This window comes from Clinocottus analis, unplaced genomic scaffold (genome assembly GCF_023055335.1).
Source record: "Clinocottus analis isolate CAN_PGR_092001 unplaced genomic scaffold, fCliAna1.0.p SCAF_12, whole genome shotgun sequence".
Classification (NCBI taxonomy): Eukaryota; Metazoa; Chordata; class Actinopteri; order Perciformes; family Cottidae; genus Clinocottus; species Clinocottus analis.
This window is the reverse complement of record NW_027175843.1, coordinates 4,270,717-4,296,980: the sequence shown is the minus strand read 5'-3', so window position 1 is coordinate 4,296,980 and position 26,264 is coordinate 4,270,717. Positions and strand designations below refer to the sequence as shown.

Sequence of the window (26,264 nt, the reverse complement as noted above, 5' to 3'; positions counted from 1 at the left end):
CGTGACTTTAGTTTGTGAAAAGCTTCATTGTTACCAAATTCCCCTGGATTCTGACTAAACTATCGGTGTGAAATCACAGTAAAAGAAGCCGCGTGTCGGAGATCAGAGCCACAGGGTTGAATGATGGAAGACGACTTGAAGAAAGGTTCAGAAGCAGTTTTAACTGTCTGTATTTTGTGAACGCAGACATTTAAAACCGCTGCCACCCTCCATTCTGTTTATCTTTTTAGTACAAATGCACATCACACAGAGAGATGTTTTTTTTTAAATATTTTAATATGTTTGTTCTATGTTTATGTGAAGTTGTTCTGCACTGGAGAGTCTCACTGCTTTTATCAACACTTTTCTATTAAAATGAAGGGTTTTCTATTTAAACAACTTTTTCTTTAGTTTTTTCATCATTATGAATGCAGTCGTTACACAAAAAAACAGCATTATCTCGCTTAAAAAAACAAAACATATAAAACAGCTGTATTAAAATATTTGGACACTTTGGGTTGCTCTTCGACTCTCACTAACTAACAAACAAACAAACAAACAAACACTATTTAAACAATAATCAATCCACTCCAGACTCAGCTAATGGGAAAACAAAGAATTGTTTAGCTCACATGATTATTATTATTTTAAATTACAGAGGATTCTTTGCTCTCTGCAGCAGAACCAGAAATTGGTCATGAAAAAATGAAAAATGTAATAAAAAAAGATATACAAATAATATTAAGAGAAGAGATCAAAATAAAGTAAAATGTAAACATAATCTTTTACAAAAAACATGAATCTTCATCCTCATCAATCCAGTCAAGACCTGTCAAACCTTTCAAAGGTCGTTTGGAGTTAAAGATTTCCTACAAGTTACCTCAAAGGTTATTAAAGCTGCAGTGATCAATCATAAAATTTTTAAAAAACATTAAATGTACATGATGTAAACAGAAAGCTGCAAAGCTCTATCGCTACTTTCATGTGTTTCAGCCTCTTCGAATCAAACTTTTACGCTTTTGAATTTTTTATACGTTACATCGCCGTGGAAACAATAATGACCTAGAGAGGGCGCTGTTAAGTCAATGTGGTTACCATGGCGATGTGTCTCGCTCACGAGCGCCCCCTGCCCGATCAGAAGCAACTGCAGGAGACGGTCGACTCGGCCTCGTCCACCTGCTCCCCGTACAGAGTGATGAGCTGCGGGTGGACCCTGAACGCACCACGTAAACACACACAGAACGCACTTTAATAATACACAAGCCTGCGAAATAGAGCCCGCCCCCTTCTGCATCGTGAGGTGATTGATGTCTCTTGTTACGATATAGGTTTACTCTGTAGCTTCAACTGACACTTTACCGGTGAAAGACCAAACAAATAATCAGTTTATGAATATAGTTGTTGATAGGTTAATGAGCAATTAGATGAATCATTAGCTGCGCCACTGTTGTACTCAACGCAATGAATTATCAGAACATCATAATAAATTGTATTTATAATGCATACCTGACGAGCACTTCGTTAGCGATCTCCACCAGCTCTCCATCGATGTTCCAGGGGAAGGCGGCTCCCTCTGATTGGATGATGGGCGAGGTTTTGGACTCACCCTCTTCCTCACTCTCCTCTTCTGACCAGCCAATCAGGGAGCGGGGGCAGATCCTCACTGCTGACACGGCTTGCGTCTCCACGAATGAGAAGCTGAACTGCAGACAGACGGTCGGACAGTGAGGAGACAGTGTGTGTGTGTTTGTGTCTGTGTGTTCTCACAGGTCAAAGGTCACACGAGGAGGACAAAAAAGCTTGTTGTGAGTCCGCTAAGCAGCTTGAATATCTGAAGTGACTGGCTTTCTTCTCATCCACTATCCTTTATGGTCTCCACTGTGACACCGTGAAGCTCCAACAGGGGGCAGTAAAGACCAACAGACAGACAGACGGAAAGACAGACTGTCTTTCTCTGTCCTTTCACATTTTTCATTAGAATAAAGCTAATAGTTTTTATAGTCTGTTTAAAAAAAAATTGTCCGGTGGTGGAATGTTAATAAGTAATAATTTACTACAGTACTTAAATACAAATTTGAGTTATATGTCATTTGCGTTTCCATTTCGTGGCACTTTTTATACTAAAAAGTCAAAAGTACAAAAGTACATTTCTGAGGGAAATGTACTTTTGACTTCACTGTGAATTTACTAAAACATGAAGAACTATTCAAATAAGATGCACAGCAAAAAAAACAGGTATATATAATTTTAGCTTAAATGAGTGATTCATTATTCAGTGACTATTTTTCATGGGAAAAAGCCAAGCATCTCGTAGTTCTAGCTTCTTAGTTATATTTCTTATTTAAATAGCAAATTAGAGACTGTACTGAAAGTCTCATTCATCACCTCTTGGTAATAACGCAAACATTTCTAACGGTTTTAATCCGTAATGGAAATAATCATTTGTTGCAGCCTGCTATAAAATAGTAAAACATGATCTCCACCTCGGCTATAACAATGAAATGCTGCGTAATGCTCCATCTTATAGTGTTTTGGCTGCAAGTTGTCCATCCCTTCACCAGGATGGAGGCTAACAGGATGTATGTCAGCGAGTAAACAGCCTGGTTTACTCCAGAGGACAGTGAACGCCATGCTGTCAGTATATTTAGTAAGTGGGTCAGAGTGAGATCTCACAGGCCAGGCCAGGCCAAACCAGGCTAATCCACTCACTAATAACTAGTTTGTTTATTTTTATCTCTTTGAGAGGTGGAGGCTTAAGGATGGCGATGTCAGGAGTGAGACAACACAACCCACATTAGGGATGAGTTTAGGCACCTGGCTCCAATTTGGATCCTGTAAAATATCTGGATTTGTCAAACCAGGGAGCAGCATCTCGTTTTATTAGCTGACCGTTGTTGGTTGAAGTGAAACGTTTTTCTGGTTGTGATCTCTACAGGGGATGCCTCGATTCAGCCCGAGATTGTTAGTGAGCAAAATCACTCTCAACGGCAAACACTGTAACCACGAGTGGACAGATAGTGTTTATTTATTTTTTAAAGTTGAAAATAAACCAACAGAGGGGTGACTCGTCTCTCGAGAAATGAGCCGCTGATCACCTCACAACCACTGATTCACAGTTAAAGTTGTCAGCAAAAAGTTGCTTATTTACAAATCATGCTGTCACAGAGCAACATTATTATTTATTTAGTCGTCCGGTGTTGTAGTTCTCCATATCGGTCTTCGTCCCTTGATCACAATTTAAAAGGTCACGGTCTCGTCTCAGAATCAATAACATTTTTACTCGGCCTTGTCTCGGCCTCAGACAAAGAGGACTCAGGATTCTCTTTAAAGACCGGTCAAGACGAAAACCAACAGGACATCAATGTGCGTTGTCTGATTTATTTGTTGACATTAAACTCCAATAACTTGACTAATTTTTACTTTGAATTAGATAAATGTCAATTAAATATTTACTCTCTTTTAGCTTTACTTTGGGTCCGCTAACCGTGAGTATTTCTCCTGAAGATAAAGCTGTGAGAGCGGTGTGAGTCAACCAAAACAGGAAGGAGGGGGGACTGGGGGTCATGTGATCATTCTCTGTGAGTTCATCATACGAGCGGTGTCTGTCACATTGTGATTTGACATGCTATGCTATAAAAGAATTATGCTCTAGGAATCACCCGATTTAACATAAATTCCCGACATCAGTGAGTACAGCTGTTAAATAAATGCTTCAGATACATTACATCATCGTTTCATGTTTATGTTTTTGCCATCTCTGCCAAGCAAAGGTGATCAGACACATTTCAGTTTAAGCCTTCAGATACTTTTAAATGTTGAAAGGTAAATCAAATACAATCTGATCAGAGATTTGGATTCTGTCAGCAGATTCGATACTTGATTTTGAATCCCATCCCTGACATTGTGAGTTTCATTGTGAGTTTTCTCTAAAGTACAGACTGAGAGGATGTTGATTGACAGCTGCTCTCACCTGTCCACTAGAGCTGCTGTATCTCTTCAGATGTTTGATGAACTCTGACCTGGAAGTGTTTCCTACTGCGATCAATGCCGCGCTGCCATTGGCCAAACTGTCACAAACGGGGGTTGGAAGAGAACGTTCAGTAGCAGAAACACGATGACATAAACCCGCAGTGCGTTCGAGGACACGACACAGCTAACTTTAAAATTCCCGAAAGGATTAACTGCTCGTTATGTACCTGGTGTTGGGAGCCAGCCCTCGAGGTGCGTGTGGACTCAGACAAGGGATGGACATGATGCTGATGCTTAGATACAGGCCCTGATTAGTCGTCCAAGACTCCTCCCTTTCTGTACCGACCAATCACAGACAGAAATATCAGTTAATCAAATTGGATCGACGGAGACGAAGATCTGAACCAGCTTTTTTATCTCCTGCCCTGATTGGTCTCACCTGACTCTGGGTCCTGGTCTCTGAGGAAAGAGATCTAATTTAGTTTTGAACATGAAAGGACAGCTGAAGAGAATCAGTATGACATGTATAAACAAATACAACATAATATTTCTCTATTGCATTAAAGTTAAACCGGACAACCACACTGTTTGTGTAAATGTGTCTTTAACTCCACTGAGGTAGATAATAACCAGAGTGTCTTGAAACCGCCCAAACCACGTTGTTTTGCACAGTTTTAATGTTGCGTATGTGTTTCTCACCTGTTTGACTTTTTCGCAGGGAGAAAAGACAGCTGACAGTCCTCTGGCCTGAGGGAGACAGAAGAGAAAACAAGAAATAAAGAACCAGAATGAGCGCTCTTTGAGACTGTACTTAGACACAGAGGCGCTAAAAGCTAGCAACGACGGCGCTACCATGTTCACCATGTTCATCATCTTAGTTTAGCCTGTTAGCATGCGTACAAGAGGACACGAATGTCTTGCAAAAATGTCTAGGCCATCTGTATCTGTATCAAAGTCATGGCAACCCATCCAATACGACACTAGCCTGGCTGACTTTTTTATTGTTTTAAATAAATCAAATCTGAATTCAAGTCAATGAACAATTACAATATCCAAAATCACAATTTTGTTTTAGTGGTCTTAACATATGACCTCCATGTGACCTCTATATGACCTTCAACTTGGACTCTTGAAAAAACATATAACTTAACTGTTTGTGTGTGTGTTCATTTGTGTGTATGTGTGTGAGTGACCTCAGCCTCGCCAGCGTCTTCACGAGAGCGTACTCTCGGCGCCGCGACGACGGCATCCACCTCTTCTTCTCGGCCCGCGCTAAACTCCGCCCACCGAAGCCGAACATGGCGGAGAAACCGAAACGCACCAACTGACCGAGAGACGAGAAGCTGCACATGTCCACCTGCTGCAGGTGACCTGCAGACGGACAGAGGGGGAGAAACACTGATGAGAGATTATTATTAATTATGAATACCTATCCGGAAATTTTAGGACCCTTCACACACACACACACACACACACACACACGCACGCACGCACGCACACACACACACACACACACACACACACACACACACACACACACACACACGCGCACACACACACACACACACAGCCTGTACGAAAGCCAAGTGGTCGTATGGTGAGAGGCTCATTAATATTCATGAGAGACAAGACGAATATGGACGACAGAAAGAGGTCAGGCCTGTGTGTGTGTGTGTGTGTGTGTGTGTGTGTGTGTGTGTGTGTGTGTGTGTGTGTGTGTGTGTGTAAAATATCTATAAAGCTCAGTGGAATCACATTGCAGTGGAGTGACCAGTCTCTGGTTGTTATTGCTCCAGTTTGACCAGTCTGGCTGTATATCTGTATAGTGGGGCAACACAATTCATTCATGTGTCTCACTAAGTGAAAGATTAAAAGACAAGCTGTTCCTTTTAAAGGGGAGATGCCATAAAGAACATGTTCAGTTTTCAATTCATACATCTGGGATGTTTTTCTTGCACGGCAATCAGGGGAGGCGGGGCTTTTTCGGGAGGGGCACTTAAAGAGACAGATGCTAAAATTGAGCGGACTGTGAATACAGGTATAATTAGACAGACAGGAAGAGAAAAATACAGTTTTTATTTTTTTTTAAATGACCACGTTATGTCCTCTTTAATGTTTTTTTGCCCAAGTAGAAAGATGATTCTGACTTGAAATATTAAACTTCTCTTATATATATATATATATATATGGCAATTTATGGCAATCTTTACCATCTGACAGGGGTTGTTACATCGCCTTGTGTTTTTATGTGGTACCTTCCCGCAGGTGTGTGAGGAAATGTGGATGTTTGTTGTGCTTTAGAACGTAAATACCTTTAAAAGATCAGAAAATATGATTTTATGTCTTTCTTCTCACTGACACCAGTCCCTCTTTCCGTTCACTCTCTACGCTCTCTTTCCCTCTTTCCCTCTCTCCCTCTTGTGGAGTTGGAGAACAGCAACCTGAAAGCTTTCAATGGCATGAGAACAGAAACAACATGAAACCAATGCCGATAATGGCCAAGATTTGTCTGAAAACTAAATTCAGCAAATGGATGACTATGATTTCTGCCTGTGAAAACAGCACAAACCATAGAAATAATTATTAAATTAAATTATATTTTCTTAATTGACCTGAATTCACCATTAAGACCATTCAGTATCATGCTCCCTACACTAGAGTCTCTCTCTCTTTCTCTCTCTCTCTCTCTCTCACACACACACACACACACACGCGCACACAAACACACACACACACACACACACACACACACACACACACACACACGCACACACACACACATGCACACACACACCATGCCATCTGGCTGCATACCTGCTGTAACCTACTGAACTGCTCTCTGCCCACCTGTCTGTCTGACTGCCTGCCCGTCTGTCTCTCTGGATAGCATTTGATTTCCTCTCCATATGGCATGTTTTCTGCATGTGTGTGTGTGTTTGTGTGTGTGCGTGTGTGTGTGTGTGCGTGCGTGCGTGTTTGTGTGATAGGCGCCCGCACAGTCAGTGTGTCAGTGAGATCAAACCTGCAGCGCTCCTTAGTAGTGCAACCAATGTTTATTTTGGCCAGCAAGTAAAACATATTAAATATATTGGAGAGTTTGATTTACAAAATAAAAAAATCATATTAATCTTAATTGAATACATCAGCCTGTTCTGTTTTCTAGGGGCTAAAATCGTCATTTTAGAAACATGACATTTTCTAAAATGTTAATTACTGTGCTTTAGAGATGCAGGAAGGTGCATTTCATTACATTTGGATAGAGCCAGGCTAGCTGTTTCCCCTTGTTTCCAGTCTTTATGCTAAGCTAAGCTGACTGTCGCTTCATACAGAAGACCCACAGTTCAGGTATGTTCCCCTCAGTTGTGTCGTGAACCCGTCTGAACTCACCTGTAGTCCCCTGGTGTTTGTGGGAACAGCTTCCTGCCTGGGAACTTTAACTGTTTTCTATTGTTCAGTTTCAAGTCTCATTTGTGCCACTGAACACTCCCATCTGTCACACACACACACACACACACACACACACACACACACACACACACACACACACACACACACACACACACACTGACAAAACATCCCAACATCTCACAACAACCTATCATCACAGCAGCAGCGTGTCCTGCTGCCAGCTGATTAGTCGTCAGGTTTACCTCAGAGGTGAAGGGGGTGGGGCTACAGTGAGCAGACCTGTGTATTAGAGTTAAATTGATCCTGCTGTTAGACATCTGTCTGTGTGCCGCCTCCAGAGTCTGTAGTCACACAGTCTGTGCGTCTGTTTGTTCTCAAACAATCGGAGTGACCATCAGGCAATCACAGCAAAGCTAAACAAGAACACAAGCTCCTGATTGGCTCCCTGTGAGTTGCTTAAAGTAAAGTAAACTGTAACCATGATGGGGAGGTGACTTTAGACCTCGAACCAATCGAATCACCCCAGGATAACACGAGTATAGATCAATAATAGGTAGAAACTACACGGGGCGATAGATGTGGAATAGGTAGAACCCACTAAGAACAATTTGACTGTTTAGAGAACAAAAAACCCATCAAGGATTATTAGACGATAGATCTAGAACACGTAGAACCCATCGTCGGCCATGTGACCAAAGACCTAGGATGTTGTATACAGACGTAGAACAGGTAGAACCTACCCAGGACGATATGCAGGGCTGCAGTAACTGGATCTCTGACTCCATGCACAGAACAGGAAACCACGTCTGTAGAACCTGTGGAGATAAACAGACAGACAGTTGATGAGCACCCCGTCTGGCAGTTTTCTGATGTGGATAGATGTGTTTCTGCACAATGTTGGTCTGCAGTGTTTAGATCTACATATAAGGATGTGTCTGCTCGCTCACCAGCAGGAATGATTCCAAGCGGCAGCACCGGTTTCACTGGTTTCTCTGGAGAATCAGCATCCAGCTGAGCTCTGAGGACCAGAGCGTGACACAGCTCCGCCACCGAGCCGTCCCCACCAACACACACCACCCTGACAGACAGGTGGACAGCCAGGTACAGTCAAAACAGTTGGTTCTCACTCATCTATTCGGTCCAAGTAAAAACGATGCTCTGGACTTTCATGGTAAAGTTGAAGGATGGCAGACAAGATAATCCATTGGTAGGCAACAATCACAAAAGAACTTTATATTTGTTATCTTTAACAGGTATCCTCAAGCTCGTGGTGATCCAGTAGGGGGCATGGCTTCTCCATAGGTGCATTGCTGAATATATTTAATTACTGACAATAGCACTCAATATGACTCGGTATCAACCTCAATACTTTTTTGGTCTCAGCCAAAGTGTGTCTGTAGTTACAAGGATCCAAAACTGTTCGATGCGCTGGAACTGTCTTTTTCACATTTGTAATCCTCTTTACTTAAACATCCCGATCTAAATAAAAAGTAGGCTGTATTTAGACAAAAAGACAATTTGAAATACTTCAAATGCCAAATCTTAGGCCAAAGCAATAAAGTATTGTCATAGCATCTGACTGGAAAAATGCTGTAAGGATACCCAGCCATGACAATAAAAAACTCAAATTTCACAATAAAAGTTTAAGACAGACTAAATAACATAGATAGGAAGACGGAAACTCATTTAACATAAACAATTATAGAAGGCTAAATGTTTTAAAAAATTGCAAAAACTAGACTAAAACTACACTAAAATATATCAAAACAAACTGAAATATTTACAGTTCTGTTCTGAGTGAACACAATGAGTTTCCATTTGAAAGGCATCTCGACCTGTTGGGGTCGTAGCGACCCTTGATGTCATGTCCTCTAATGTTTCTGGGAATTGTGGAAGTTTACTATATATTATTACATAAAATATTGAATAAATAGTTTTATTAAACAGAGGTAGGTGGCTCTAGTTTCCTTTGGATTTTGGACAGGTGAGGGAGTTTTTGGATTATTGTAATACTGTTGTACTAATTATTATTATTATCATTAGTAGTAGTAGGGGTAGAGGTAAGATACAATAATAATAACAATAACAATAACAATAATAATAATAATAATAATAATAATAATAATAATAATAATAATAATAACTTCTTCACTGATTTGCCAGATTGGTCCATGTTTTCAGGGGCTCATTAAAAAGCGAGACGGCTCATCTTCAGAGTTCGTGTTTCCAGTAAATGTGAAGTAAACAGACTCCGCCTCCGCCCCCTCCTCCTGTGTATGGGATTACCTGAAGCTCCGGTCGCCACGGTGACAGCCATCCTAATTGGCAAATGTAGGTTTCAACCAAATCCTCACCAGAGCAGCCACACACACACACACACACACACACACACACACACACACACACACACACACACACACACACACACACACACACACACACACAGCAGCAGCTATCTTAGCAACGCTGAGCTAATCTGCTCTAAGCACATTAAGCTTTATGAGGGTTGATCACAAAAGCTGCTTACCACACACACACACACACACACACACACACACACACACACACACACACACACACATAGAGGAACTATCATAGATAGTGAAGTTTGATTAGTGTTTTTTGTACTTGTAGTTACTGTCTTGTATTATTTGTATCAGTAACATAAAATAGTATTATCAGTAAAATTAACTCAGTTAGAAGTTGCAGTTTGACCTCACCTGTGTGCATGTGTGTCAGTGTGTGCATGTGTGTCAGTGTGTGTTTGTGTGTCAGTGTGTGTTTGTGTGTCAGTGTGTGTTTGTGTGTCAGTGTGTGTTTGTGTGTCAGTATGTGTTTGTATACATAATCAGTCTGGGTCAGTGGGTTTTGGTCAGCCTCTGACTGTAAACTGTAAACTGCTGTTTAATTATCTGGTTCAGTTCAGACTGCTGGAAGGGTGAGGTCACAGTTTGATTGTAAAATGGTATATTGCTCTTCAACGTAAACGCTGGACTTTAATCTTACAACTAAACCTAATTTAAATTACAAATGCAGCAACCCTAGACAAAGTCACAGTTTGAGATATAGCGTTACATTTACTAAACACAGGTCAGTCCTCCAAAAAGTATTTTCTCTGGCATTATTGAAGTGTATTATATAGTTTGACATTACAAACAATAGAGCACACATCTCTGTCTTCACATAAACCAAACAGGGTTATGTAACAATGAGATGTATTATGAGTAACTAGCTCTACAGTGAAATACAATAACTGTTATGTCTTCAAGATATTCAGCTGGTGGGGATCCTGACTTTTAGCCTGTTTGCTTTAGCTAGCAGCGTGGAAGAATAACATCAGAATATCAGAATAAATACCCTTTTATGCATACACTACAACAACCAATTTAATTAATAACAAATATGACATATTTACTATCAAGTAATCAATTTTAGATCACAGGAGATAGACAACTAACCCATCATATTCATCCAGCTTGCATTCCTTCATCACTGAGAGAGCATGACCTTTCCTTTCTGTCACTGGAGAAAGAGAAACAGAGAGAGAGAGGGAGAGAGAGAAAGAAAGAGAAAGAGAGAGTGAGAGAGAGGGGGGAACAGATGGAGAGACATTGAGATGGACAGAGATAGAATGTTCATATATGTGTGTGGTCACAAGTACACACATGCATTTGTTCGATGGCTGCCAAAAAAAAGTGGGACAACGGATATCACACCATCTGCTTAGAGGAGGACTGGAGAAGATATGAGGACGAGGAGAGGAAAGGAGAGGGGAGAAAACCAGGATGAAAAGAGGAGAGGAGGAGATATGAGGAGGAAATAAGGAGAAAAGTAGAGACAAATAGAGGAAGAGGAGAAAAGTAGAGGAAAGGAAAGGAAGAGAGAGGAGAAAAGAAGTGCAGATGAAACAATAAAAGAACGGGGTAAGGAAAGGAAACAAGAAAGGAGAGGAAAGAAGTGAAGAGGAGACAAGGAGAGGAGAGGAGCAGGTTGTCTCCCTGTCACAACAGATGGGGTAGGCTCCACCCCCTGTATCAGGTTACCTAGCGACCAGAGACTACCATTAACTCTGACCTTTGGACCTCCTCCACACACACACACACACACACACACACACACACACACACACACACACACACACACACACACACACACACACACACACACACACACAATCACACACACAGATTCAACATTGTCTTCTCTAATATCAATAAAGAAGGAGGGACTTTAAAAAATATTAAACCATCTGGTGCACGTACACATTATTTTATGACAATACACATAAGGTGTGACATCATTATTACATATAATATTAATACTGATCTCTATTTTTCCTCATAAAGATGATCTGCAGATAAATAAACACGTGGACTGACCAGTGATGTCAGTGCGGACGTCTGCCATCTTGAAGAGCGGGGCCACATGTTCTCTGTAGATGTGGACGGCCTCCTTCTTGTGGCTGCTGGGGTTGATGAAAACCTTTAGATACTTGGGACGAGTGCTGGCTTCTGCACACACACACACACACACACACACACACACACACACACACACACACACACACACACACACACACACACACACTTAATGTTCAACCCCATCATTGCTATTTTAAACATTTTGCAATAGGCTTAGTGCTTATGGGAAATTCTGAAGTTTATCAACATCATCACCATTATCAGTCATCATCTAATAATTCAAATGACACCATTCATATGGTAGCTTCTTCAATTCTGATTTAATAACGTATAAATAGCCAAATCGGTTAATCCCCACATTCCTAATTGCAAAGTTCGTAGTTTACATAATAAAAGATACTTCATTCATAGCGTCATTTTGTTTTACATCACTGTAAAACGTATTATCTTGAGGTTTTGAACTGTTGCTTTGTCCCTTTGTCACGTAAACCCCCCACACCCTTAAAAAAAAAGGCAAACGATTGGATGATGAGTTGAAGATTGTGCTCAAGGAGATTAGACACCTGTGCGCCACTCTAACGCTGCAGAGGCCTGTTTGATGCAAAATTTCCAGCATATCGTTTTCATCCCAAACACCGGTAGACGGTGTGAGAGTGCGTGTGTGCGGTCACGTGGTGTCTTCTCCAAACGCTCCTTACCCCCCTGTACAGTTCATCATTAGGCAGATTTAGAGGCCACATTATAAATCCCCATAGACCAGCACAGATCAATACACACACACACACACACACACACACACACACACACACACACACACACACACACACACACACACACATCCACATCCACACGCACACCGGTTCCATTATCCAGATCATTACTATAATCTGTTCCCAAGAGGCTGTGACCTCGCCCTGTTAATGACCCCACACAACTGCACACAGTGCACACCTCCTGCCATCACTCATACCCCACGGCTCTGACCAGGTTTCTCAGGAGTTCCCGTGAGGAGTTACCCAATCCTCTCAACCCCTCTCTCTCTCTCTCTTCTCTCTACCGGAGCCCCACCATTACCAGAAGTTCCTCCCCTTTAGTACCCCTCCCCCCCCCCCAAAAAAGATGTAGACCCAACCCCAACATTAAGCAACATGATTCCACGACAGCATTTATAGGACTTCCAGTCCTACCTTGTTTTACAAGTGTCTCAAGGACATTAGGATGCAAGGCGCCATGGTGGGAATGGCACTTGGGACCCTGTCTACCCGAGTAGGACGAGGTCCCAAGGCAGCATGAGGAGCCAGGGTGGCACCAGGACCCAATTACCCCCCTTAGGACCAAACAGTTCCATGCACTATGGAACCACAGTCTATTGAAGTCCATTTTGTATATTCCAGGTTGCATTGCCTTCACATCTGAAGAACCATGAAGATTATAGCATACAGGGTCGAGGATTGATGCAGAGTTGCTGTTTGTGTTTACCGTTGACTGTGACCTTGTGGTTTGAGTGGATGTGACGAATAAACGTCATCTAGAGGAGAAGAGATGGAAAGTAGACTAAAAGCAGCGTTCTCGACATGGGACCCCTAACCCTCCATCTTTCTCTCTCGTAACCCCACAACATGACTTTGTTTCTAAAATTAATCAAAATGATGTGACGTGGCCTCCCCTCATCCAAATATTGACATTAGAGGAGCAGCCAACAGCTCATGGAGGCTATTAAGGTACTTTAAAACACTTAGTGCCCAATTGTCGCAATTAGGGTCGCAATTCGCACTCCGCGTCACAACTCTGTCAAATGGAAACATGCAGCCGCGATACACACATTTTTCGACTCTGTGTTACTTACACTTCCTGTGTATATCCCCTTACAATATCATAGAAAAACATATGCTTGGTATATTTTTTTTACAGGAAGTACAATGTTTGCCTGTTTATATAAACAGATTAATAACCATGGTGCTAATGACAAAAATATAAAAATTATGTCAGAATCACTGTTAAGAAAGAAAATAAGGATCCTCTCTCTCTCTCTCTCTCTCTCTCTCTCTCTCTCTCTCTCTCTCTTTCTCTCTCTCTCTCTGTCTGTCTTGTTCTCTAAGTGATTGGTGCATGATTGATGCTCTCTTTCTCTCTCTCTCTCTCTCTCTCTCTCTCTCTCTCTCTCTCTCTCTCTCTCTCTCTCTCTCTCTCTCACACACACACACACACACACACACACACACACATGCATAGTTAGTCTCATAGGAGATGAGATCATTCAATTTGTTGATATGTTTCTCAGAAGAAAGGCAGACAGACAGGTACATGTGAAGAGATCAAGTATCCATCAGATCATCTCTCAGCCTCGGCCAGCGGCAGGTTGCTATGGCGCTGCTGAAACGTTCCCATGGTAAACAATCCCGGTGTCGTCAAGGAGAAGTGTTGAGTTTCTGACAGAGGACTGAAGCTGCTGCATGTTGTTGACAAAAAGCAGATAATATCTTGGTGCAGTAGTCAGTCTAGCACCAAACTGGTGGACTGACTGCGACCACCATTGCCCTCCCAAGGCTTAAAAGTGAAAATCTATTCACAGCTTTACCGCTAAACCTCCCGTTCTTATGTGGTCGGGTCTCAAGTATGAGTGTGTGCTGCTGTCCCATAAAGTTTATGAACTGACAAACAAACATAAAGCATTTAACCTGAATATGAAGGGGATGAAAAGAGAGACAGGTTTCTCCCTTCGTGTCTCTATGGAGACACTTGCTGACTTCACGGAGGACCCAGTTAATATGTAACACAGACACACACGAGCCCATAAAGCCTTTTATAGAGTCGTCCACACACTGAAACATCTCTTCATGTTAAAGAGACAAACTAGAAGAAGAGAGCAAAATGTTCTGTGCTCGCTGCGTCTTCGGTCATAAAAACCCTCAGTAAAAGCAATTACTGTGATTCTGTGTTTTATTGAATAAAGTGATTTTTACAAGGGAAAAGTCCAAATTAGTACTGAGCCGATTTGTCGATCGGCAGCTGTTTCAATAATCAAACAGTCGTTTGTTATTGTTCAAGAAAAACAATTATATACTACAGCTCCTCTATTGTTGACGATGCTTTGTATCGATGTAAACTGAGTAACTTTGGGTTTGGGACTGTTGACAAAGCTAGACATTTAAAGACGAAATCTTGGGCTTTCAGGAAATTGTGATGAGCATTTATTTGGGATTTTCTGGCGTTTTTATAGATAAATCTAATTACATGGTCGATTTTCATTTTAGATCTGATCGTATTTTGGAATTTTTAGTCCACTGTTGCTCATCAAGTTGCATTGTGGGAAATGTGTGCATCAGGTTTTGACACGAAAGAAGAATGCATGGAATAAAGATGTACAATGTATATTATATATATATATTTTTTGATTAGATATTATATATTATTTTTGGTTATATATGATATAATTAAATATTTCAGCCTTGAGTTAAAAATATTATATAAGGGAGAAACGAGAGGAAGAGAAACAAAAATATCTGGTTTTGATAAATTGCTTACTGGCCACACAGTAAGTTGGTGGCGTCACTTTGACCTTAAGACACCTGACAGTGCCACCAAATCCCACTGATTTCACTTTGTCACGCTGAACTCAAAATAACAGCTCTGTAAGCGAGCAGAGGAACTGACGTCGGAGTGACAAGACAATTGATCTGGGAGGAGTCGCGGCGGCCGCTGGTGGCCTTGGCGAGCCCCGTCTGGCCGTCCCGTGAGCTCCGCCGCCGCCACCGGCCTGTCAGTCTGTTGTGCTGTTAAACAACTGCAGTCAATCCATCCCGCCGCCTGACTGCATGTATGGAGGCAGACTCTATACAGCACCACTGCCGGCCTTTTGTCACCCTGACTGCCATTCACTCTTCGGTCTGCAGCTGCTTCACACAGCAAATGGCGCTCTAGAAAACAGAAAAGTGTCCGCTCTCCCGCTTGCCATTGTGCTGCTGAATGTTCTCGGACCAGAGGGTTAAGAAGTGGTGGAGGTGTTGGTGTCAGTGGAGGGACTGCCCGCTCCGCGACGCCACGATTCGCACAACAATGCGCTTTTCACATTGACCCCTGGCTGGAAAATAGGCTTAATGTCCGCACCGCAGCAGAGCGGCCGACTGTTTACCTTCCTCATACACACACACACACACACACACATACACACACACACACACACACACACACACACAGGCCGAGGTGTGTAAAGTCACAAAAGCCGTCACAGTTTGATGTGCGGTGTGACCACGCGAGCTGACACGCGACCTGTGAGCCATTCATGTATGTGTGAGTGAGTGAGCGTGCGAGCGTGAGTCCAAAGACGACACACTTAAAAGAAGTTGTGACTCGGCTGCGGGGCCTCATGGGTAATCTGGTTTGACGGACAGGCGGACGGGACAGACAGACAGGTGACCAGCGATAACGTGTCACACCGATGCCATGGTGACAGCACGACGGTTGCGCGTGTGCGCGACCATTTGACCTCGCCAATTTATGGATAGCTTGTAACGTCTCTGTTGCAGCGGACATAGAAAAAAACAAACGAAATGTAAAGTGTGTTTTGTGTGAGTTAAATCCATACACACTGCACTCTAACATTTGTATTGTGTGTTCAGCCAGGCGACGCCCACTATGGTGCACCTGGGAAACTGGCGCCTGGGAACTTTAGTGTCAGCAACGTCCAGAACCTGATCAGACTGTCAGGAGGTGGTTGACGCACAAGTTGCCTTTTTTTTTTTTAAAGCTTAGGTTAGCTTACATTCAGCAGAGATTCACAAGCTGAAAAAACAGATTTTAAAGTTGTTGGTGGCAAACAAGTTAACAAGAAGTGGGCTATTTACACCTATTTACATAACATAACAGCCACAGAGCCACATTAGCATTCAATTAAAGTCATGTTTGTATCCATCTGATGAATTATAGTCCAATATTCACTTTATTATTAAAAATTACATCGAGCTCTTCAGCTGGTGAATGCTCCACTTTCCTCGCTTTGTGGTGCTGAGCAGTTAGTGTAGCGGGGGTTTAGAAATGATCGCCTGAGAGTAAAACCAAACTAACCAAAAAAAATCCCCCCCTCCCCCAAAATGATACTTTTAGTCAGTGGTTTCAAACTGCGGGGCGCGCCCGGAGGTATTACAGGTGGGGCGCGGGGGATGGCGATTTAAAAATGTTTTTAATCCTTTATTAATCCCACAGTGGGAAACTTATTCTCTGCATTTTACCCATCCTTAGTAATTAAGAGCAGTGGGCTGCTGTGAAGCACCCGGGGAGCAACTGGGGGTTCACAGTCTTGCTCAAAAATATTGATCAAAAATTCATGAGCCATTTTGTCAAAATTCCGTTGGGGCGGTGGGGCATGAACATTTTTCTTTCTCCAAAGTTGGAGAACCACTGCTTTAAGAGCTGCATGGCTGCAGGTTTGTTACTATGAGTGGAGTGATGCCTTTTGCATTACATAAGGGCACAAGAAGATGTTATTGTGTGATAAGTTACTAAATGTACATGGGCTGTCAATCTATAATTGTACCTTTAGTGAGCAAACAAAGATGCTTTTGTATTGGTTAAAGCTCCTACAGCTAGTTAGAGAAAATCATTTTTGTTCTTTTATTATGGCTTTTAACATTTTGTGTTATTTTTATGAGATGCAAAGTCTGATATAATTCTCATGTCTGTAATTTTAAACAGTAAAGTGAATTGGACACGCGTGGGTGTTTGTGCATACATCAGTTTAACTAATCTCTCTCACAGACGACATGATTCAATTGCTGACAGCATATTACTGAGTACTGCTGAATGTGTGTGCGCGCGCGTGTGTGTGTAATCTGAGTCTCTTTGTTCCGGTGGATTAGCAGATTGGCTCTACTATCTGATGTAACTGTGACCCGCCTCATTAAACTGAGTGACGAACAGGCCGATAGGAAACAGTGAAATTATAATCCGAGCAGCTAGCATCACAGCTAATGTGGATCTAGTGCCTTTCCTTTTATGCAAATGAATGCCGTATGCAGAAGTGAAGGTGACTTTGATTTATATTCCAAGGCAGCAATCACGGGTGCCTCTTTTCCAATACTTGTCATGGGGGGAAAACACAACATCAAGTCCAGACTTGCTAACTTGCCGGATGCTAACCATTGCTGAGGTTAATCACATGCACTTAAATCCAAGCTAAACCGCACAATATAAGGTCAACTCCGTTACATTTGAACAGGACAATCTACAGTCCTTCTGAAGGGGGTGGTGCATGGTTGCAAATATGATATGAATCAAAATGAAATCCCAGCTAAAATTAATCACTACATTGTTTCAATATGAGTTGACCAAAAATGGTCAGAAATGGTCAAAATTGTCTTCTTTTTCTTCTTCTCTATATCAAATTAATTTTCTGATTTAATTGATAATAATTTAGGATAGGGATATATATAAGCATTATGCTTCTACCTATACCTTTTCACTCTACTGTTTTGTATATACAATTGTGGCTTTACTTAATGTATTGTAATGATTGGCTGAATAAAACATGCAAACAAACAAAATATCACATCTTTAGACTGTATCGATGTGAATACTTCAATTTGTCTGTCTGTCTACAATGACAAAGACAGTTACTGCTTATTACTCAGCAATCTGTGTAATCATCTTACAGTATGACGCTCACAGAAGTACTGAGTCATATGTCATACAGAAAAGCTGATAATCTCACTACTGGACAGGATTTTCTTTTCTCAATGAGTCCATCACGTAACAAAGGAGGGCCAAAGAGGCTTCAAACTATTCTGTTAAACGGATGCAGACCAAATCCTGGGCTGAACAAGTGTTTACTGCTCTCATTTGTTAAAAAATGAATAAATAACACTTGCAATAAATGTTTTGTTTTATTGTGCTTGTTCTTCATACTACGTGGCCGTGAATGTGTGTGTGTGTACCTGCGAGCAGTTCCTTGAGGGTGCTGTACCAGTTTTGTGTGTGTTCTGCGGAGGCGTTGTGGAGGTGCACCGTCTCCTCCTCCAGCCTCCTTCCCTTCCTCCGGCAGCAGAACAGGGCCACGCCGAGCACGGGTCCCCCCAACAGCTGGCCCGCCGCTCGGCGGCGCTTGACCTTCACCGCGAACACGTCACGCAACAGCAGCACGCCCGGCTGCAGCGTGCACACCTCAGCTGCAGGGAGAGAGGTGGGGTCAACACGCAGCCAGCACCTGAACACAACACGCACATGAGTCTACTAATAAGACCAATAATATAATCGATATCTGCTCACTATAGTGAAGTGCATTATTGTATGTGAACGACCATATTATTAGTAATAACACAAAATAAACTCTATTAGTTTAGAATTGTGATTTGTCCGGCTGCGAAGAGGAAGGTGTTTCCACTATTTTGTCTACCCACTTGTCAGTCAGGTAGTTGACTATTACATTACATAATATCATTAACTCTTTTAATCACTAATCCACTTAATCAGAAGAAAGTACAGTACAGGGCACATGTCCATCAATCAGCATAATTCGGAAGAAATTCTCAAATTTGATTGGTCCGTGTCGGATTAATCATCCAATCCTGCCAGGATCATTTCAGAGGAGCTCAGACAGTCCACTCAAAGATACATAACACACACACACACACACACATACACACAAAGATGTAAAGTATGAGACAATGTAGTGAGTAAGCCAGTTGGCAGTTGGCCCCAGTGGTCAACGGCGGTACTGCAACTAAAGGCAACCGGGCTTATGAAAGAAAGAAACATCGGTTACGCTGTTGACAGGATTTCCTGTTTCCAAATGCAAACGTGTTTACATATCACTTTTTTCTTTAATGACCTAATTATGACATCCAAACCGTGACGATCCAGTATTTTATCAAACCTTCCGAAGGAGAAGGTTTGATAGTGGGCAGGGCTGGAGCAACTAATGGAGTGTTCTAAATTGAATGGTCACCTATTTTAAGACAGTGCCATACCTGGAAGCTGCTGTTTTACTTAAACATGTTCATGTATTACATTGTTTGTCCTTATTATATTTAAGGAGAGCTACACAGCATTTTGCTAAGGCTGTGCTACGAGAATGTGATCTTATTTTCAACGTTTAAAATATTTACTGCTTCCAGTTTCTGAAGTGTGAGAACTTTTCTGTTCTTCCTTTCTTGTTTCTAACATTGTAAACTGAATACATTTGAACTTTTGATTGTCAGTCAGACAAAGTCAGACATAATCACATCAGTTTGGATTCTGGGAATTTAAAATGGACCCTTTTCCATAGTTTCTGACATTTTTTTTTTATCAATAAATGATTCATCGAGAAAATAAGCCCTGGTTTCTTGATGATGACAATAATCATAAATTAGTTACAACACTATTTGTTTATGCTTGACAAAAACAAAATTGCTCTTATTTTGAAGATCTAAAGAGCAGCGGGTGGACAGACATCTGGACATGAAAAAACAAACTTCTTAATGAGATTTTAATCCACTTTAATCATCTGAAATATTAAAATCCATCCAAATTTTTGGGGCGGAATTATTTATTATCTTTTCAGATTAAAACCTCCCATATTTTACAGCCCTGCTTTAGAGATGTCACTTTTTTATTTTAAATAATGTTGACTGAATTCAACTGACCATTGGATGCACATTCAGTGAACAGTGATGGAGGCATATTTTTCTTCTTATTTTTTTATCTATCTATTCTGTTATTTAAACGGTCAATCATGGAACCAAAAAAACAATCCGGCACCTGCAACAGTGTAAAACACAGCGTATACACACTCACTCAAAAGCGGATGGCTCCATCACGAACAAGTTGTATACGATGAGAGCTGATTAACTGCCCCCTCTTTGTGAAATACTCTCCCGCTGTTATCGAACACCAAATCCCCCCAAACCTCTGCAGAGGTCCATATGTCAGGGTCACAGTATGCGTGGTGGTGGTTGGCCTGGTGTTGTTGCTTCACTCTCTACTCACTGTGTTCATTTGATTTTGTATATAATACAAGGGAGCTTGTTTTGTGACAACAGCTGTCAGCCTCTTGAGACGACGTTGATGAAAGGTGGTGATTAAAAACCAAATGTGCCTTGAAAACAAAACTATAACCTAAAAGCAAGTGCCGCCAGAGAGATGTGTCACACTGTGGCAGGAATGCTTTTCTACTACAGAGTGGAGCACAAAAAGGTCTTTGGCTAAGTACAGACAACACAACAGACAAGTTTCTGGTCTGTTATAAAGTTGTTGTTTTTGTTAAATTGATTTGTATGGCCCAAAATCACAAATTTGCATCAAGGAGCTTCACAATTTGTACAGCATATGACATCATGCTATGTCCTTGGACCCTTGCATGGGTAATGGTAAACTCCCCTTGTAAAGATAAATATTGAAAGAGAGACAGATTTTCCATCCACACCAATAGAGATGACACTGAGCTGAGCTGATGGAACCCACAGAGTTTGTGCTCTCACCCACACACACACACACACACACACACATACACACACACACACACACACACACACACACATGCACACACACACACAAAGACCCTATTGCCGTCCATAGGTAGCGTGTTGGTTGGTTACAAATGGAGATGAGGTTCCCATCCTGCCGTCACTGACCCGCTCATTGACATTTATACACAAACACACAAACACATATGTTCACATATGTATATATGTATGGATAGATATACATAAATATATTATGTTTTTAAAGAGCTTGTCTCAGCTTCCATTCACCCTCCGAATTCTAATAATAATTGAACACACAGATACATTAGGGATGTCTCTGCAACACAAACACACACACACACACACACACACACACACACACACACACACACACACACACATACACACACACACACACATGCTGGTGATGGACATGATTGTCTCTCAATGCACAAAGGTGCTTAAAACTTATTGCAAATTGCAATAATTGAAAAATACTGGCGGCTCTTTTTTTGGCACTGCATTTTTTAAAGACCCACAATTGTGATTTAAGTACATTTTAATTAATCATGGCAAGTGTTCAGTGTTCACCATCAGTGTTCACCATCATCAGCATAGGAATACAGGACTTTTCCTCGACAATGGAACGAAAGGTTTAAGTTCTGCCCACCAGATTAAATTAATTCAACAATGTTTCTCTCATTTAGCAGGGCAGACTATCAATACTATACTCTTCGGCGGTGTCTGAAGTTTTTTCATCAAAGAAAAAAATATTTTCTAACACAGTTGCACCTCATTTGCACTGATGTTTCAACCAGGACAGTTACACGCTAATCCAAGTCTTGAAGCGCCCCAACGCGCCCACGTTTCTGTATATTGTACACGAATTGCAAGGTGAAATGGGTGTCGCAATACTTTCATACGGGTACGATCCCTGAGTCTGTCTGTCTGCTCAGGTCTCCCACACAGACAGACAGACTGCTGTGTGAAATGGTATGAATTAATGTGTACAAATAAACAACAGCAGCTGATCCATTTTATATAGAAATATCTAATCAACACACACACACAGCATGCTGACAGGCTGACTGTGTGCGTGTGTGAGAGTGTGTGTGTTAATCTCCTCACACTGAGAGACTCTAATAACCCCCCACGGGCCGAACCAACTGCTCTATACCACTGCCAACACACATATACACACACACACACACACACACACACACACACACACACACACACACACACACTTTGAGTGTTGGCTTAATGACATTAGCTTGGATGAAATACAGAAAAACAGATTGGCTTCAACCACACACACACACACACACACACACACACACACACACACACACACACACACACACACACACACACACACACACACACACACAGACACACACACACTGTATTTCCACCTTCATCCTTCTCCACTAACGAGTTCTGTCTAAATGGGTTTCAACCGAAAACAATTAAACAATATATTGCCAAAATAATCCCAAAAATACCATAAGATACCACAGTGATACCAAAACATAACTGAAATATCACCACAACTGGTGACTACACCAGCGACTGTGTTAGGGCTGGATATTTATTGATATTATATTGATATCCTGAAGAGAGACTAGATATCCTCTTACATGTATGACATGAGTGTTGTCTTTTCCTTGTTGTGATGTTGTTTTCTAAACACAGCAGACTGCTCTAGTTGTCAAATTATGTATCTTTATTTGACATATATAAAAATATACATCCTATTACATGAAAGCACCGTCTGCCTGACAATATCGTGGCATTTAAATTCTCTCCATGGACCGTGTTTATCCTATCCTCCAGTTTAGTTCCTCATGTTGCACACACCAGACCTGTGTCTTTTCAAAGGGTGCATTTTAGTTGTGTTTAGTTTTGGCAAGCTGCAGACGTCGCTGGCTTGATAGTGAGCTTCTGCCACTTCCTGTAATCACAGGAGAACGGATGATCTCTTCCTGCCAGCTTCTGCTGCGATCAGAGCTGTGGGAGACCAACAGGACTGAGGTGAGCGTATGGGGGTTTTGTGGAGGTCCATTCTAAAAGACCTGGACCTGCAATCAGTGTAGGTGGAAGGAGATTTTTATGTAGGTTGTTAATGATAGAACGGAACTCATTCGCTGCTCCTTATATCGGTAGATAGGGCTCCATTTCTTTGGTCTTTTAACTTCCTGTCTGCGCTGGAATTTGACATACTGCGAGCGGATCAATGTATATCTGCTCCTTGGGATCACCTTGCGGCTGTTATTTAGCGAATGTGATGTTCACATAGTGAGTATCAGCTCCACCACGCAGCTCTGGGATCAGCTAGTCATGTCACTGTTTCAATAACCAAGGTTGTAACATGTTTGTGTTTTATTACAGGGTCAGAACTGTTGTCCATTTAAAACATGCCCTGTCGCAATATGTCTTGTTCCAAAACAGTGGAGACTCTAATGTTGGCACCTATGAAAGGTAACACATTAACATATTGGATTGTTAGCAGACAGGAGTGTGCATGCCATTAGGAAACTCAAGTAAAATGGCAGAGGATAAATATTGTGGACCATACAGCAAATATTTGGTGTGATTTTTGACAAAGCCCTAGACATCATCTGTAAAGAGGATGGATTGTATAATAAATATCGAATAGCTTAATTATAAACAAAAAGATATATTGTGAGAGTATTTGATCCGTAGTTTGTGTTCACTCCAGAACTCAACACAGAGCCCAAAATAAGGAAAGTGCATGAAAGTTGCAGAAATGTTTAGACACAGCTGTTTGAGTGATTTGACATTATCCAGCTGAGTTTAAAAACAACCAGAAAGTCACCAAACTGAAGGATGTAACGCCAACAACCTCATAACCCAAGTAATTATGTGTGTGTGTGTGTGTGTGTGTGTGTGTGTGTGTGTGTGTGTGTGTGTGTGTGTGTGTGTGTGTCCAGATGTCATGTTTTAGGTAGTCTCAACATGATAGAACTTCTCCATTACAGCACCAGCTGCCTCGACCCACTCACACGCGCGCGTACACACACACACACACACACACACACACACACACACACACACACACACACACACACACACAGTCAGCCTGTCTGTCTGACATCAACAGGACTACTGTGATCCCTGCTACAGCTCTGTCACCGTGGTAACTGACCTGTGGGTGTCTCTGGGGTGATGGGGATCCAGGTCAGTCTGGTTCGGGTGAGCAGGACGTCGTGACTCTTCTTCCCCAGTTTGAAGATCCCCCGCAACACGACACACTCGCTGAGGGAAACACAACACACGCAGACACACACATGCAGTCAGAAGGTCAAGATTATTTGTTATTTAAAATATTTATCACCGAGTCAGTCGACTTCATGGATCCATTGTTTTAGATTTACTTTGGTACATTTTTGACTGTGGGGCTTTTACTTTGAAAGAGTTGTGTGATTCTTGATACTTTTCACTGAAATGAAGGTTTTCTTATGTGAACCAATCAGAGAGCCCCTCTGCTCCGTGTGGAACCTGAATCTAAAGGAACCCTCAGAACAAACACTCACCTGTTCTCATCTTCTTCTTCCTCTTCTTCCTCCACCTGCTCTTCCTCCCGCTTCTCCACCACCGCCTCCTTCTTCTTCTTTTTCTTCTTCTTCGCGCTCCGTTTCTCTTTCTTCTTCTTCTTCTTTGGGTTGTCTCTCTGCTCTCCCTGGAGCTCTTCCTCAGGTTCCGACATGTTTACCGGCTCAACCGACGAACTAATAAACAAACAAACTCGATTTTGTTCCTCGTTGACAAACAGAAGAAAAGGAATACAGCCAGCGTGTCGCCACTGACGGGATGTGTTGTATTTCCGGGGTGTCGTCGCTATGGAGACGGGGAGCGGATTTGCAGGACCGTCTCGGGCACGCGGGAGATCCACCGGTGTCTCACAGGCGCGCGCTCCCGCGTTCATCCAAGCGGGAGTGCGCACACTGTTTGCAACTGTGAGCTCAGCAAGTACATTAAATAGGTCTACTTAACTTGTGCATTTGAAATGTGTGCTACTTTAAGGCATTTATAATTTTACTACACTTAAGTTAAAATTTGGCACATGTTCATACATGCATTCACTATCAGTGGGTAAAAGTAAAAACAGGCTTAAAATAAAGTTAAAGTACACTGCATTCGAAAAAAAAAAATCGTTATTCATAACCCATTTCATTATAACATAATTTTAATTATTGATAGATGAATGTAGGCTACATCTCATCTTAATGGTGCAGCTGGTGAAGGTTGGGCAACTGGTAATTTGACCTTTTGCTCTTTCTTTTAGCAAGTTGCCAGGTTGTATTGAGGGATGTCATGGTCATCTTCTTTGAGGTTTTTATAGGTTATAAAAAAAAATGTATTTGTATCCATTGGCTCTGTGAGACAGAGATTTCTGTGCTTCAGTTGTTCCATTTGGTCCAGTAATTTTCAGGATTTCTAGAGGAGCCATGGGATTACTTTATTTCATCTCATTCACGTGTGAGAAGCCAACAGGATTTTAGCCGGCTTCACAAAAGCAAGTAACAAATGGACATAAACTAGGAGGCCAAAAAACTTCTTTTGGCTCACGCTCAAGAAAGCGATTTGTATTCAAGTGACTAGACACCGTGTTTGAGTCCAGTGTTCAGTTCTAATAATAATACATATGGCGCCATAAATGCAGCAGTGCATTTGCACAGTGCGCAACTTTGAGAGAATTGACCTCCATGCGTATGTCTAACTTCTCCAATTGTAAAAAAGAGCAACACATAGCGGCTTCTCATATGGGGGTGAACATGAAGCTGGAGCTTGGAGGTGGTAAGCTTAGCTTAGCTTAACATTACATGGACGTATCGAGAGAACGGGATACAGCGGGACTCGACCTCTGTGTCTAAAACTACACAGATCTTCCGCTTAAATACGGATTATTCAAGAGGTCGGACTGGTTTTACAGGCATCTCTTTCCCAATTTAAGTCTATTGGCAACGGCAGTGGCATCACATAACCTGAGGTTGTAAATCCATGCTTTGGCCACTACGAAGGTCGG

General features: G+C 41.8%; 1 protein-coding gene across 1 annotated transcript; it reads right to left on the bottom strand.

The window, feature by feature from the left end:
- Positions 1 to 255: 255 nt before the first annotated feature.
- cerkl (ceramide kinase-like) lies at positions 256 to 25,121 on the bottom strand. Its single transcript, XM_068572372.1, has 14 exons — positions 24,772 to 25,121; positions 24,384 to 24,493; positions 18,707 to 18,937; positions 11,736 to 11,867; positions 10,815 to 10,878; positions 8,304 to 8,434; positions 8,097 to 8,171; positions 5,142 to 5,319; positions 4,648 to 4,695; positions 4,388 to 4,407; positions 4,176 to 4,284; positions 3,950 to 4,046; positions 1,486 to 1,682; positions 256 to 1,192 (listed from the first exon to the last, which is right to left on the bottom strand). The coding sequence occupies exons 1-14, from the start codon at positions 24,942 to 24,944 to the stop codon at positions 1,114 to 1,116; spliced, it is 1,644 nt and encodes a 547-aa protein (XP_068428473.1). The 5' UTR covers positions 24,945 to 25,121; the 3' UTR covers positions 256 to 1,113.
- Positions 25,122 to 26,264: the final 1,143 nt, after the last annotated feature.

Coding starts and splice junctions, on each gene's coding strand:
- cerkl (XM_068572372.1), bottom strand. CDS start 24,944: ATGTCGGAACCTGAGGAAGAGCTCCAGGGAGAGCAGAGAGACAACCCA. Junction 8,435..10,814: donor AAGCTGGATGAATATGATGG/GTTAGTTGTCTA, acceptor CCTGTCTGTCAG/GGTGGTGTGTGTTGGTGGGG. Junction 4,408..4,647: donor CCTGCGAAAAAGTCAAACAG/GTGAGAAACACA, acceptor CTCTTTCCTCAG/AGACCAGGACCCAGAGTCAG.